Source organism: Lepidochelys olivacea (genome assembly GCF_965140295.1).
Source record: "Lepidochelys olivacea isolate rLepOli2 genome assembly, chromosome: 10".
Lineage (NCBI taxonomy): Eukaryota > Metazoa > Chordata > Testudines > Cheloniidae > Lepidochelys > Lepidochelys olivacea.
Genome location: NC_140420.1, coordinates 77,942,755 through 77,957,415, shown reverse-complemented (window position 1 = coordinate 77,957,415; position 14,661 = coordinate 77,942,755). Strand labels below are relative to the sequence as shown.

At 44.1% G+C, this 14,661-nt stretch overlaps 1 protein-coding gene across 1 annotated transcript in view; it reads left to right on the top strand.

Annotated features, from left to right (window-relative positions):
- The window catches only part of PCSK6 (proprotein convertase subtilisin/kexin type 6), a 117,686-nt gene that overhangs the window by 95,262 nt on the left and 7,763 nt on the right, over positions 1–14,661 (top strand). The window contains exons 15-17 of the mRNA XM_084640758.1: positions 4,721–4,823; positions 7,334–7,530; positions 10,808–10,895. Of these exons, the coding sequence (XP_084496884.1) occupies positions 4,721–4,823; positions 7,334–7,530; positions 10,808–10,895 (388 nt within the window). The remainder of the gene's footprint in view (positions 1–4,720; positions 4,824–7,333; positions 7,531–10,807; positions 10,896–14,661) is intronic.

Below are 14,661 nucleotides of genomic sequence, written 5' to 3'. Positions count from 1 at the left end.
GTGACATAACTGCTCGTATGCACAGTGCTATGTCAGCGGGAGAGCTTCTCCTGCTGACAGAGCTTCTGCCATTCGCGGAGGCAGTTTTATTACACTGGCAGGAGAGCTCTCTCCCGTCAGCATAGAGCGTCTTCACCAGACGCAGTGCAGTGGTGCAGCTGCTGTGCTGTATGTGTAGACATGCCAGACGGCTCCTTTCCAGGAAGCTCAAAGTACATTTGCATGACTTTATGGCTCTGCTCCATCAGCCAGATCAGTATACAGGGGCCTAGTATGAATGAGAATCGGCCCAACCTATCTCCACCCACGGACTTTTATGTCCTCCTTCTTCTTTATATTATGGTATTGTCTAGAGACAGTCCCTGCCCATGGGAACTTACAGCCAAAGTGAGAATTGCCTTGTAATTACTGTTTTAGTGCCACGAATGACTAGAGGACATGAGAGAGAGAGAAGGGCGGCTGAGAATAAATTCTCTCTACAGCATAAACTTGTATAATTACATGTAGCACCTTTAGCAACACATGTGACATAGAGAATTCACAAGGTGCCCACAGGAGGAAAGCTATAACGGGATTTTATGGAATAGTAATCTGTTCTGTGGGCCTTTGAACACTGCACCTAAACGATTAGCAAGAAAAGCCACCTAGTTTTGGTTTGGCAAATATTCTTTATAAATATTATGGCTGCTAGATAAATATTGGGCTGCATTTTGAACATATACCTCTCATTTATGCAATACCTTCCTGTATACCAATGAAACTGACAATTCAGGAGTCAGTGAAGGATTGGCTTAAAGAATTTTGGAATGGACTCCTGCCTCTCCTATTAACGCTACCACCAACGCAGCTGTAGCTGTCTTTTCCAGCTTGTTCCAAAAAAATTTAAATTATTTGCACACTAGTCTGTTTGTTTGTTTTTTTCTTGTGGTCTTCTAAACTATGGTGAGGTGCAAATAGGTAGTTTTTGAAAATCTGTACAATATGGATGATTTTTAAGCTTGACTGGAAGGTTCTATATGAGCTGGGCAGTCGAATTCTTAGGACACAAGTCTCTCCTGCCTGGGTCTATCTAACCAACCTGCATCTGTAATGAAATTGAACTCTCTGGAGACCTCTGTGTTCACCAGCTAATTTTGGTAGCAAATCATTCCCACACCCTTTCTCCTTTATTTCCCAGCCACTTCCCCATCTGCACACCCACCCTTCTAATCTCTGGTTCCTAGTAGCCCAAGTGCCTCAGAACTAAACGTTTCCAGAGTTTGGTGAGGGTGAGTTATAGCGTATTGATTCAGGCCCATCTTGAGTTAATAGAACACCATGATACCTGGTTAAGGCGCTCATGAATGTTAAGACTAAGACAACTCTTCTCTAGCACTAGGCAAAATTTTTCTCACAAAACCATTTTTTTTCAGAGAACAATCCAGATTCGGTGACACTAAACCATTTTGCAAATTTGTGTAAATCTTGCCAAATAGTTTTGATTGAAAACCAAATCAAATTCTGAAAACCTCAAAATATTGTAATTTTTCGGTTCAAAATCACTTTTGTTTAAAAATTTCCTTTAATTTTATTTTTTTTAAATCCAAACCATGACAAAATGTTCAAGATTGAAACAAAACATTTCAACCCAAAACTGATTTTTTTAAAAAAAATATTTTGATTCAATTAAAATTTTGAAAATTTTCATTTTGACCCCAGTTTTTTTACAAATTCTTTTCAGAATTGCCAGTGAGTTGAAAAATTGTTGTTCGCCCACCTCTACTCTCCTCCCATTTCCCACTTCTCTGTTTTCCTCTGGACCAAGTGAAGCTGCTAGTTCCAGAGGTCAGCTTCAGCACATCTCAAGAGAGTTGACCTGGTAGAAGCAGTGGGAGAAGTCTCTAAAATGAAAGTTGAGTTGGTTCAATTCTTTCCATCTCCTGGCCAGCGCCTTTGTTGCAGTGTATCATTACAAAGTCTCAGGGGTAGCAGAGTACTGCAGTCTGGCATTGCCTAGTGTTTGAGTTGCAGAGGTTTTAGGAGGATATGACTTTGTAGTTCAATTGTCAATAGATAAAATATTCATAATAAAATAAGGTTCAAGGACTAGACAATGGGATATAGAACCTCTGACCTCTAGGTCACCAGTTCAAATCCAGCCACAGATGGCACAGCAACTAAAAGCTATTACCATCTGCTAGATCATTGATCTACATGGCTTCAGTCCTGTTCACGGTGTTTCTGCGGGCACACCATAGTGTGGGCTCTTGCTGGTGTCTGTAGAGGCCAGAATAGAATGGGCAGTAGAAACACAGAACTGCCCTCCACCTTTCTGAGTAGCATGAGGCAACGTGGGCTGTCGCTGTCCATGCTGGTTCTGCTGGTCCCTGGGTAAACACGAGCCTTCGGTCACCCAGTGGCCAATCCAGCATCATTCTCAAGATTCACCCGAGAAGAGAAACAAAACATTAAGCTGCAGAACAGCACGTGAGCATGGTTGCTGTGAACTAGGGGGATGGCATCTCAGGAGCACTCTACAGTCTGTCACGGGGCTGCACTTGCAATGTTTTGTGTTGAAGGCTGGGCAAGTTAACCAGGTGGTTGTTGTGAAAACAGGGTCGGGTGTGGGGGGTGAGCCATGCTCTCTGAGCATCTAGAACCAGCTTGTTTCTGGGAGGAAGGGCACCAGAGTTAGGCTGGATAAGAAAGCGTCTAAATTCCCTTGCGGTTGTTGGTGCTGCTGTGGTGCACACAGTGGGGTGGGAGGAAAGTGGGATGGGCTGCTCTGGGCCGTAGAGGGCTGAGCAGCCTGGACATATCCACCAGCCCACACACTGACGGTAAAGAAATGGATGCTACAAGGGGGACTGTGTAAAGGAACAAAATTTAAAGTTGAAAAATGACCTGTTTCATTGCCCCTACCACAAATTGGTTGTGCCGATGTCAGGAGAACGAGAAAGATCTGCTATTTCCTTGCACACGGAGATTGGGTTGGTTCCAAACCCTTCAGAAAAACATTCCACAGAAAGCCAAACAGGACCCTGCCCCACATAAAATACAACTGGAACAGGAAAGGATGGGAGAAATACAAAAGTGAGGCTGGTGCTGGTGTAGATTTGGGGGATGTGTGTAAGACTCTTTATTTTAAAAACAAAACAAAACTCTGGCGGGACTGTCACCAGAGGCTGAGATTTTTGTAGGGATGGGGAAAGGCTAGGGGCAAATGCTAAATTATGAGGAGAAAAGAATGTTGTTTGCAAAGCTGGAACACAGGCCCAGCCCTGTGATAGAACTATGCGACCAGTGTGATATGCCCCCTTCAGTGATGGCTGGACTATGTTGAGGTTAGTAAGCTTGCTATAGCCTTGACCAACGGAAGCAAATCTTTTAGCTCCGGCAGTAGCGGCTCATGCTTTTAGTTCCAGAGGTCAAAGGTTCAATCCCCACTGCCGATAACCCTCCCAGGGATGTTGCATTACATATATGTATTAGACCTGCTTTGAGCAGTGTTAGTTGACACAAGGTGAAATCCTGACCCCGTGACAGTCGATGGGAGTTTTGCCATTGACTTCGGGGGGGGCAGCATTTCACTCACAGTACTTAAAATACTGGCAGCAGCCAATGGCCTGGCTACGCCAGGGCCCCCAGTGTTAGTAACTTGGGTGGAGTCAAACTAGAGGTAGCAACGGTGGGAAGTCACTGCAGAATTTCCCATGTGTACATGAGTCTGTTGGCAAGACAGCTGTCAGAGAGACAGCCTGGTATCCGGTGCCTCTTGTCTCCCTTCTCTGCCCTTGTCTCTATAGTCAACTCCCCCCCTCACCCCCCCCCCCCCCCCGATTATACTTTTCCAGTTACTTTTGTTATGCCCCACAAAGCTGTTTTCTCAGATGTCCTTTTCCTCTGATGGTGATAGAATAGTATCACATGAGATGGCCATGGTAGGTTTTCAAAAGTCATTCAGGCTCATAGTCACTGCTTTTGGAGAGATTTCAGTCGCTGTATTTCCTGTATCACTTTCCCTTTTGGGGGCGTATATGCACCTATAGTTTTCTTCCAACTGCCACCTTCACATCTGATTGGACGATGCTATTGCAAAAGAATTGTCCTAGCCGGAAGCGTCAACCTGAATACAGCACATTTAAAGAGACACGCCTCTTTTTTATCATTCCCTCTGAACTTTATTTCACTCTATAACAAATATGAATTAGTAACATATGAATATGGATCTGTTACTGTTGTGATAGCCAAATATTATTCTACTAGCCAGATAATATAATAGCTCAGTAGTTGTTTAGGAGAGAACCACACACACACACACAAAATCAAAGCGCATCTTAACATAAACACATATGTATGTTTGTGCAAATTTTTTTCTTTACATATAGAACATAGACACAAAGTCTTATTTGACTGCTGTGGTTTGTCCTTCAGCTGTTAGATGCTGTGTAGTGCTAGGATGGTAACTCTCTCTGTCCCCCTCCTCTGCATACATGTTAGGGGGACAGTTGACAAGTAGAATGAAATGGCTTTCTGGCCCTTCTGTGTTGATTTTAAAATTCTCAAAGTAGCAGGGCCAAATCTATCCTGTTTTATCGTTCTCCGGAGCTAGCCCCCATCAGTACAGTTTCTCAGCACCTTATACCTTTACACACATGGGGATGGGACATAAACACTTGCAGGGTGTGCTTGGAAGAGCTTGTGCAAATTCTTTCAGCAGAAATCTCTCTCTCTTTTTAAGGTCCATGTCATCCTGAATGTGGCAACAAAGGCTGTGATGGTCCTAATGCAGATCAGTGCTTGAATTGCATCCATTACAGTCTTGGAAGTGTTAAAACTGGCAGGTAATGATGTTATTTATTTGCATTACAGAAGTGGCCCCTTTGTGCTAGGAGCTGAATGTGCTACTAATAAGAGACAGCCCCCCCCCCAGCTCCAAATAGCTCATAATCTAAACAGACAAAGGATGGTAGTGCACGAGCATTATTGGTCCCATTTTACAGATGGGGAAATAAAGGCACAGGCATGAAGTCACTTGCCCAAGGTCTTACAGGGAGTTAGTAGTAAGGCAGGAACCTGAACTTTGATCTGCTGCATCCTCGTTCAATGTTTTAACCACCAGGCCTTTGTTTTGTTCGCAAGTTAGTGTATGATGAATGTGCTAGTTTAATGAAATATCATCTGAAAGAGAAGCCTGGTTGAGATCTGTTAATAGAAAGACAAACCTGTTGCCTGTAGTGGGGAGGAAGGATGGTCTTGTGGTTACGGCAGCACCCCAGGGCTCAGCAGACCTGGCTCCTGTTCCAGCTTATGCCATGGGTATCCTTGGGCAAGTCACTTAATCTCTCCAAACCCCACCTGGGATAATGGTACTTCCCTGCCTTCTAGGGCATTGTTAATGTTTTCTTGCGTGATGAGTGTCCTCGAAAATTAAATCATTAAAGGTCACCGGTTCCAATGCCAGATTGGTAGTTACCGGAAGTTGTTTCCATCTGACTGTTGTTTGGGGGCTTATGTGCCAGGTTATATTTAATTATTATAAAATCCTTTGGGTGCATGCTTGAATGAACTGCTCTTAGCTCTGTCACTTCCTTCCTGTGTCATGCCCGTCTTTCAGGTAAATGGAGGACTTCATTCCACTGGACTGCTGATCTGGCACCTTTCATAAGCACTAGTATTCATGTGAAAATGTATTTTAAGAAAGAGGGCGAGCGCGGGGATTCCTGCTTTAAATTGGGTGATGGACGGCATAAGGAAGACATAGGGTGTAATTTTCAAAAGGACCTAGATGACTCAGAAGTCTTGGTCCCATTTTCAAGAGGCATGTAGGTGCCAAGTCCCTTGAGACTTGGACTCTGAAGGGCCTACATTACTTTTGAAAATGGGATGTAGGCACCTAAATCACTTTGGCTCTGAAATTTTTGCCCATAGAACTAGTTATCAAGTCAGTGTGCGTTAAACATTGGGGAAACTGTAGGAAACTTTGAATCCCATGCTATGTATGGGAGTGGTTTTAAAGACCATTCCCAACCACTGAAATTCAGTTTACACCTTGCTAATTAATAAAGAATAAATAGGAGTAGATTGTTTTAAAGGATGAAATGATCTAGTAATTCTGCAAGTAAAAATGCTGATGAGGGGAGCTGTCTGGTAGGATGACTGGTGTGCAGTCGCCATCCCACTGAGACAGTCAGACAGGCAAGTGCTGGAGTTAATTGCATAAGCAGCATTTCTTTACAATAAATGCCAAATGAGAACCAAGCACTTGCACTGTTAAACACCAGACTTAATGAGCTGAGAATACTGTACCTTTTGGGAACTGGGATCCACACTCCTTTGCTTTCCAGATGTCTAAATGTGCATCTGTTTAATTTATACTTGGTAGTATAATCCTTGGAAGCCGGCACATATCATACTGCCACAACGCCTAGAAGTCCTGACACCTAAATCTTCTCTTGGATTGATTGTCTAGAAGTCCTAACACCTAAATCTTCTCTTAGATTGATTTGCATCTCACATGAAATGATTGCATACTGTCAGTTCAGACTTGGTTATTGCAACTTGTATTTTACAAAGCAATCCCACCTGAATATCTAATTCCACAAAGATCATACTATGACACTGTTTAATAGTATTTTTTTCCAAACACCTGTAACTTGGTAGAATGACTCAGCAGAAACAAGAACATAGGTGCAGTTAGCAAGAGATTTCCTCAAGCTCAAAGAAAAGCGCAACAAAAATCTCCTTTAACCCGAGGTTCAACTTAGTCCTAATATGATTTATATTGCCTTAACACCTAGGAGCCCCAGTCACGTACCGGGGTTCTGTTGTGCTAGGTGCTGTACGAAGAACCAAAAGATGATCCATGCCTCAAAGAAATGACAAACTAAGTATAAGATAGATAAACAGAAGATCATAAGGAAACAATGAGACAATAATACCAGATGCTTCCCCAAAGGCTTTCTTCTACCTCCGTCTCCTTTATTTCTAAGCCTTCACCTGAACACCTGTGCAGGAGGAAAGTGAAGCTGAGCTGAGAATGATGAACTACAGGTAACCAATATTAGTCACATAGCTTAATGCGCTCCTGGAAGACACACGGATACCATGGTGATGAAGGCATCATAACAACCTATGTAGAATAGAAAGTTAGCCCCTTGCTCACTGTCTAATCCCTGGATTTATCACCGTACCTTTTTGCCTTACAGTGTAATCTCTTTATCATGTGCAATTGTTGGGCCAATCCAGTGAGGCGTAGAGTTCCCTCCACTCTCGTTGACTTCACTGGATGCATCTGGCAGAAGTGAGCCCTCGGACATTGATTATACGTCTGGTTTGTTTAATTCTTCTCCAGGGTGTGTGTGAGCTCGTGCCCTTCGGGGTATTTTGGGGACAACGCAAGCAGGAGATGCCGAAGATGCCAGAAGGGGTGCGAAACTTGCACGGGCAGGGGCCGAAACCAGTGTACATCTTGCCGACGTGGTTTCTATCACCATCAGGAAACACATGCATGTGTGGTGTTCTGTCCAGCTGGGTTTTACGCTGATGAAAGTAAGGAGGTGAACCATTCACAGACTGGAGCATGAGAATGTGGGGGTGGGGTTTTGTCCCAAATGAACACGAATGGAAGAATTTAAGAAATCTAAAATGTCAGGATGGAGCCTCCATGTGACTAGCTTTTGAATCACCATCTAACAGGCAGATCTCTACTGCAGCCAAGTTTCACATGGCACTCTCACTGCTACTAGTGATGAGAACCAGAATGCTACAGTAACGTGAGAAAGTGCAAAGAAAAAATGCACTGTGCCTCTTCAAAAATTGGACTGATCATCCTCACTAATAGGTCCACGGTGATAAACTCCCAATGCTTTACAAGCATGAACTAGCTTAACCCTCACAGTGCCCCTGGGAGGTAGGACAGTATTATAATCCCTGTTTTACAGGTGGAAAAACTATGATGCCAAGGTCAAAGTCATAACTTTCAAATGTGCCCACTAATGTTTTCATTTTGGGGTGCCCGACTCAAGATATTTAAGACCTGATTTGCACAACTCCAGTAGACTTCAGAGGGAGCTGTGGATAATGAGAAACCTCTCAGATTCAGCAGCAGAATCAACCTCTCAGAATTCAGCCCCCAAAACCTGAGGCACTGTTAATGAACAGTTCTGGCCACATAGCCAATAAGAGGCTGAGTCTGGACTGGAACTCAGGAATTCTCCCAGCACCAAGCTTAGGGTAGAAGGTTGAATGAGTTAAGCACCTAACTCCCGTTGAAAGTCAGTGAGAGTTAGCTCATGTCTACACTACAAAATTAAGTTCCTCTAACATACGTGGGCATACAGCCACCGCAGAAATTACATTGCTTGTGTGTCTGCACGTTGCTCCTTCTGTCGGCGGCACATGTCCTCACCAGGAGCGCTTGTATCGATTGTACTGTCGGTGTGGGGCATTGTGGGAAGGCTCCTGAAAACCAGTAACAGTCAAGATAAACAACACAGTGTCTACACTGACACTGCGTTGCTCTAACTACATTGACCTTGACTCTAAGGCCTGGTCCACACTAGGTGTGTGTGGTGGGGGGGAGGGGATCGAGCTAAGTTATGCAACTTCAGCTACGTGAATAACATAGCTGAAGTCGCTGTACTTAAATCTACTTACCGTGGTGTCTTCACTGCAGTAAGTCGACAACTGTCACTCTCCCGTTGACTCCACCTTCGCCTCTCGCCCTGGTGGAGTACCAGAGTCAACGGGAAAGCACTCGGCGGTCGATTTTATCGTGTCTAGGCTAGATGTGATAAATCAACCCCCGCTGCATCGATCGCTGCCCATTGATCTAGCGGGTAATGTAGACAAGCCCTAAGCGGCTTGTGGAGGTGAAGTTATTAAGTCGGAGTAGTGGGGCAGTTATGTTGATGGGAGCAAACTTTAAGTGTAGGCAACTTATATCAATCTAACTATGGAAGTGTCTTGCATTGACCTAAACCAGACCTTAATCGCCTAATTCACTTAGATACCTTTGGAAAATTCCACCCTTAGTTGTGATTTCAAAGGCGGAAACCCCAGCTATAGAAATGTAACTATTAATTGCCATTGCTGCAGTTCAATAGGCATTATTATTATTATTATTATTTATTATTATTCCACCTGTCTCACAAAGGTGTTTTGCTTTGGATCACTTGCCATGGAGGGGGGCAGAGAAAAAAAGGAGGTAACCGATGCAAGCCACAGAACAGAGAAAAGAGGATAATTTAAAACAGTGACATTTTCCAATATCCCATTGTAAATGCCATTTCCCCACAATATTAAAGGTCACATTTTTGAGTCTAACGCCTGGAATGTTGATCCTCTCCCAGCCCTTCCTGCCCGTGCTCCCTTTTGTTCCATTGTGTCTGTAATGAGTAGCCATTGACAGCACTGTGAACACTTTTAGTAAGTCCAGCTGTGGGCAAGAATAGGAATGCTGCTGCTTTACTTTACTCACATAGTGGATCGACAGCCGTCTATACTTAATGTATCCATGAGGCCCCATTAGCCCAAAACACCCCATTGAAGTCAATGCGAGCTTTGTCTGAGTAAGGATTTGGACAATATAGAGCCCAATCCAACTCCCATTAAAGGCTCCCATTGACTTTAATGAGAGTTGGATCAGGTCCATAGCATGTGTCAGAACCCACACAAATGTGTGCAGCTTCTGGCCTATTGAAATGTATGGGGATAATTTGATATCCATGAGAAGCAGAATATTTTGAATCAGAAACATCATAAAACTGCTAGCCGATTTGGCTTAATCAAGTAAGTATTTACTGTGTGTGTCCCTGTGAGTTATCCACATAGTGTGACCACCACCCATCTGTATGTCCTTTTAAAAGGAAGGGCTCACGTGTATCTCGAAAATGCTGTTCTACCTCTCAAAAAGAAAAGGAGGACTTGTGGCATCTTAGAGACTAACCAATTTATTTGAGCATGAGCTTTCGTGAGCTACAGCTCACTTCATCGGATGCATACCGTGGAAACTGCAGCAGATATTATATACACACAGAGATCATGAAACAATACCTCCTCCCACCCCACTGTCCTGCTGGTAATAGCTTATCTAAAGTGATCATCAAGTTGGGCCATTTCCAGCACAAATCCAGGTTTTCTCACCCTCCACCCCCCTACACACAAACTCACTCTCCTGCTGGTAATAGCCCATCCAAAGTGACAACTCTCCCTACAATGTGCATGATAATCAAGGTGGGCCATTTCCAGCACAAATCCAGGTTTTCTCACCCCCCCCCACCCCCATGTGGATTTGTGCTGGAAATGGCCCGCCTTGATTATCATGCACATTGTAGGGAGAGTGGTCACTTTGGATGAGCTTTTACCAGCAGGAGAGTGAGTTTGTGTGTAGGGGGGTGGAGGGTGAGAACCTGGATTTGTGCTGGAAATGGCCCAACTTGATGATCACTTTAGATAAGCTATTACCAGCAGGACAGTGGGGTGGGAGGAGGTATTGTTTCATGATCTCTGTGTGTATATAATATCTGCTGCAGTTTCCACGGTATGCATCCGATGAAGTGAGCCGTAGCTCACGAAAGCTCATGCCCAAATAAATTGGTTAGTCTCTAAGGTGCCACAAGTACTCCTTTTTCTTTTTGCAAATACAGACTAACACGGCTGTTACTCTGAAACCTGTTCTACCTCTGTAAGTTGTTGCCTGCAAATAGCTGCTGAACTGTAGGACTTTTCAACTCGTAAGATCTTTCTTGTGCATTGTGGCTAGACTGCTGCTTGCATCTCTCTGGGCAGATTTTATTTACACTGACTTTCTTTTTTTTTTTTAAAGGTCAAAAGCTCTGTCTCGAATGTCATCAAACCTGTAAAAAATGTGCTAGTGATCCAGAGAAACGTATTCTATGCAAGGATGGATTCAGGTAAAATACTTTCAAAATGTTTCTCTCTATATTAAACTCCAGAAACTGATGTGAAATCTGCACACTATGAAAAATCAAAAAGCGGAATTTAAAAAATAGATATCTATGTTTCAGTAACACTACGACTGATCCAAATTGCCAGAAGCCAGGAAATTCAAAGGAGGGAGCAGTCATTATATAACATAACTCATCCCATAGCTGAAAAGCACTATGTACTCCATCCATTTATCTATAGCATTCATCACTGTGGTATAGAAGTGCCATATTGCACGTATCGATAGCACTGAGTGGGCCTCAAATGGCACTGCTAAGTATTATTATTATTATTTTTATTATTATTGTTGTTGTCACTGGTAAAGAAAAGTCTCATTTCCCCCTCATTTAGGGTTGATCCAAAGCCCACAGAAGTCCATACAAACCCTCCCATTAATTAAATGGGCTTTTGATCAATGGTCTTTAGACTGCCATGTATTTATTCCCAGATTTAGACCAGTCAGTGGAGTCAGTCTAAGTGAGAGGAGAATCAGTCCCAGATTGTTAGCTGACCACTGACCACCATTTTGAGTTGCGTCTTTGACGGTGTCTACACTCTGAAGATGCTTCGCAATATAGCTATGCTGGTGAAGACCCCTAGTGTTAGACGCGGCTTATGCCAACAGAAGGAGTGTTTCTGTCAGCATAGTAACACCGCCATCCCAGATGACATCAGCTATGTAGACAGAAGCATTCTGCTGTCAGCATAGCTGCGTCTGCACTGGGCTTTTTGTTGGCTAGTGGGGTGGTGCTTCCACGCCCCTAACCAACATAGCTGTGCTGTGAAAACTTTATCGTGTAGACCTGGCCTCAGTGTGCTAACGGCCAGGATGTTATCTATCATGCTCACATTACACCTAGTCCAGCCCCTGTTAAGGTCCATGGGAGTCAGAACCAGGCCTGTAGTCTATAGATGGACCTACCCCTGCCAGCTGCCGAGCACTCTGTCCCAGCATGGACATCACTGGGAGCTGAGGATGCTCAGCTTCTTGCAGCATGGGGCTCCTGTGTCTGCCATCTCACTTCTGGCTCTTTCTCATCCCCTTAATGCTGTCTGATTTAAATCCCCTTTGCTGGGTAGTGTTTATAAGCTGGGATGGGGGTGGGGATGCAGTGGGGAGGACATCTAAAAGGGAAAAAAAGAGCAAATGTTTACATTGAATATTATACAACGTACGGTTTCCACAAGAGCCTCAGGGAGCTCCTTCAGAACCTTCCCCGTTCAGCACGTCCCGTGCAGTCGATTTTTCAAAACAAGGGATGTTTACCTAGTGACAGGAGTTATTGGGTTGATCCTATAAATATCTATTTTGGGTGCATTTAAAATGCATACTGCAAACACAGAGGTCCCTTATTTAGGCCTTATTTAAACAGGAAAGTTTTACCGGTTATACCAATATAGCTATAGCAGTCTAGTTGTACAGATATAGTTACACCGGCACCAAAAACTCATGTGGGCACTCTTATTCCAATATGAGTGACTTTACTTGTTTGTTTGTTTGTTTGTTTAATTTTGGTAGCTTAAATCCTTCCCAAGTGACATAAGCTAACCTGCAAAAAGTCACGCTTACACCAGAGTCAGCCTCCCCAGGGAGGTGAAGGGGTGTTGTACCGGCATAACTCTCGCTCCTTATGCATGGCAAGCTGGAGTCTCAGCTCCTGGAAAAACACATACTCCACCCCACCACTCAGGTGTTAAATCAAGATGGCTCCTTCGGTGCTAACTTGCACTGAGCTCAGCCCTACAATGAAGGGAGGTAGAAAGGCAGCTTAGAGCCACCTTTGTCTCTTCTTACCCCAGCAGTGCTGGGTGGGAGTTCAGTGCTACTGGGGATTGAGGGTGAGGGCTCATTTTCAGAAGAGCCTTGGGAAGCCCAAGTCCCCTGGTTAAAACTTCTCCCCCTTAAAAGTAAAAGTGTGAAAGTGGGATGTTTTGTCACAGTGTTTGAAACTGGAAGTGCTGAGCCCATGTGGCCACTGTCATGAATTTGGTTCTCCTCTGCTGGAGCATGCGTAACTGTCTGATAGAGTCAACAGGCTGTACTTGGACTGGAGTGACTTTTTTAACAGCACTGCTTCCCAGAAGTAAAAATCGCTAGTGCCAAAAGATTCTGCATTCCCTCAGAAAAGAGAAAGTGGAAGTGGTTGCCAGGTATAAGCCATACAAAGCTACCTTTTATTGTCCAGTACCCTTTTAAGCTGGGAATCCAAATCTCCTCTGTCACATTAAAGCACTAAGGGCCCAACAGAACATCTCCAATAAGAACTTTCTGTTTCTGCTTATTTCTGAAACCTAGAGAAGGGTCCACGGGGGGCTTATGGTTTTTCAGAGCACGGCTGAGCTGTCAATCACATCTGGTTTGTAAGTGCAGCAAAGCCGTTTGTTCAAAGGGGTTTGTGTTAAACTACAGATGGGCCCAGTCTGGATCAGCACTCCTTGGATTTGGGGTCTGGGCCTGAATTTCTGGGCTTGGGCCCATCTCTGATTAAAAACACACTTTATACACTGGACACACAAAAAGCTAAATCCCAGATTCTACCACCCTTATTCCCATGGACTACTGCACACACAGCCCTGTTGATTCCAATAGGAGTAATCGCAGAGTAAGGGCTGGTCTTCTACATATTGTGAACGTGGCTGGCAGGATCTGAACCCAGATCCTGTGCACATGTGCTGTTTCAAAACACAGTAGCTTTGGGGTCCATATAATGGCCACCAGATACTAGTGTAATAAAGCTGAGATTTAATCTGTTCTAGCTGTAGTAACTGTGGATGCTAGAACACCATCCAATCCATCCTTGTAGGTAAGACCCTGTTCTGCTCAGCTGAGAGCAGCTGCAAGGCTTGTGGCACCTTATCCTTGGAAGATACATTCCAAAGTTCGAGGCCCGATTGTGATCCTCCTACTCACATGAGCGAGCAGCCAGTGCCCTGGGACTGCTCGGGCGTGTAACTGCTCAGCACAGTGAGGAGCCGGGAGTCCCGATGTGGCCCTTGGGATGTAGGCTGCATGAATGCAAAGGAATTCCTGCTAGTCTTCAGAATCAAGCAATATTGAGAAAATCATGATTTATTTGTATTACTGTAGCAGCCAGGACCCTCAGTCATGGACCTGGACCCCATTGCACTAGGCCTGTCCAGACACAGAACAAAAAAACAGTCCCTGCCCCAAAGAGCTGGCAGTTTTGTCATGAGTCACTAATCGGTGGCTCACTAAGTGAATAAAAAACAAACAGCTTAATTCCTCAAAAGCCAGGCATCCTAGTAGTAAAGAAGAAACACCCTCTAAAAGAGAGAATCCTTGATATGATCTCTCTGTCTTACAAATATCTAAGCATGTTCTGTGTTACAGGCCTTTGGAAGAGTTGGGCCAGCTGCCCAGGTCATTTTTTCTTTTTTTTTTTTTTTTAACCCTCCCTTTCCTCTTGAGCATTTAATTAAAGATCCTGCAGGAGGTTTTTTTGAGGGGGGAAGGAGTGTCCCTAGAAGGACTTGAATGTCTTTTCAAGTGCTGGCTCAGTTCCAGATGCCTTCTGCCCAGCAATTGTATTGCCCGTGTTTTTAAACTTCATTATTGTTTTGGGCATTCATGTATTACAGCAGCACACCGAGATCAGCGCCCCATTGTGCTAGGCCCTGTACACAAACACATAGCGAGAGGCAGGCTCTGCTCTGAACAGCATACAATCTAAATAGACAAGAAGACAAACAAAGGGTAGGGAAGCAGAGGCC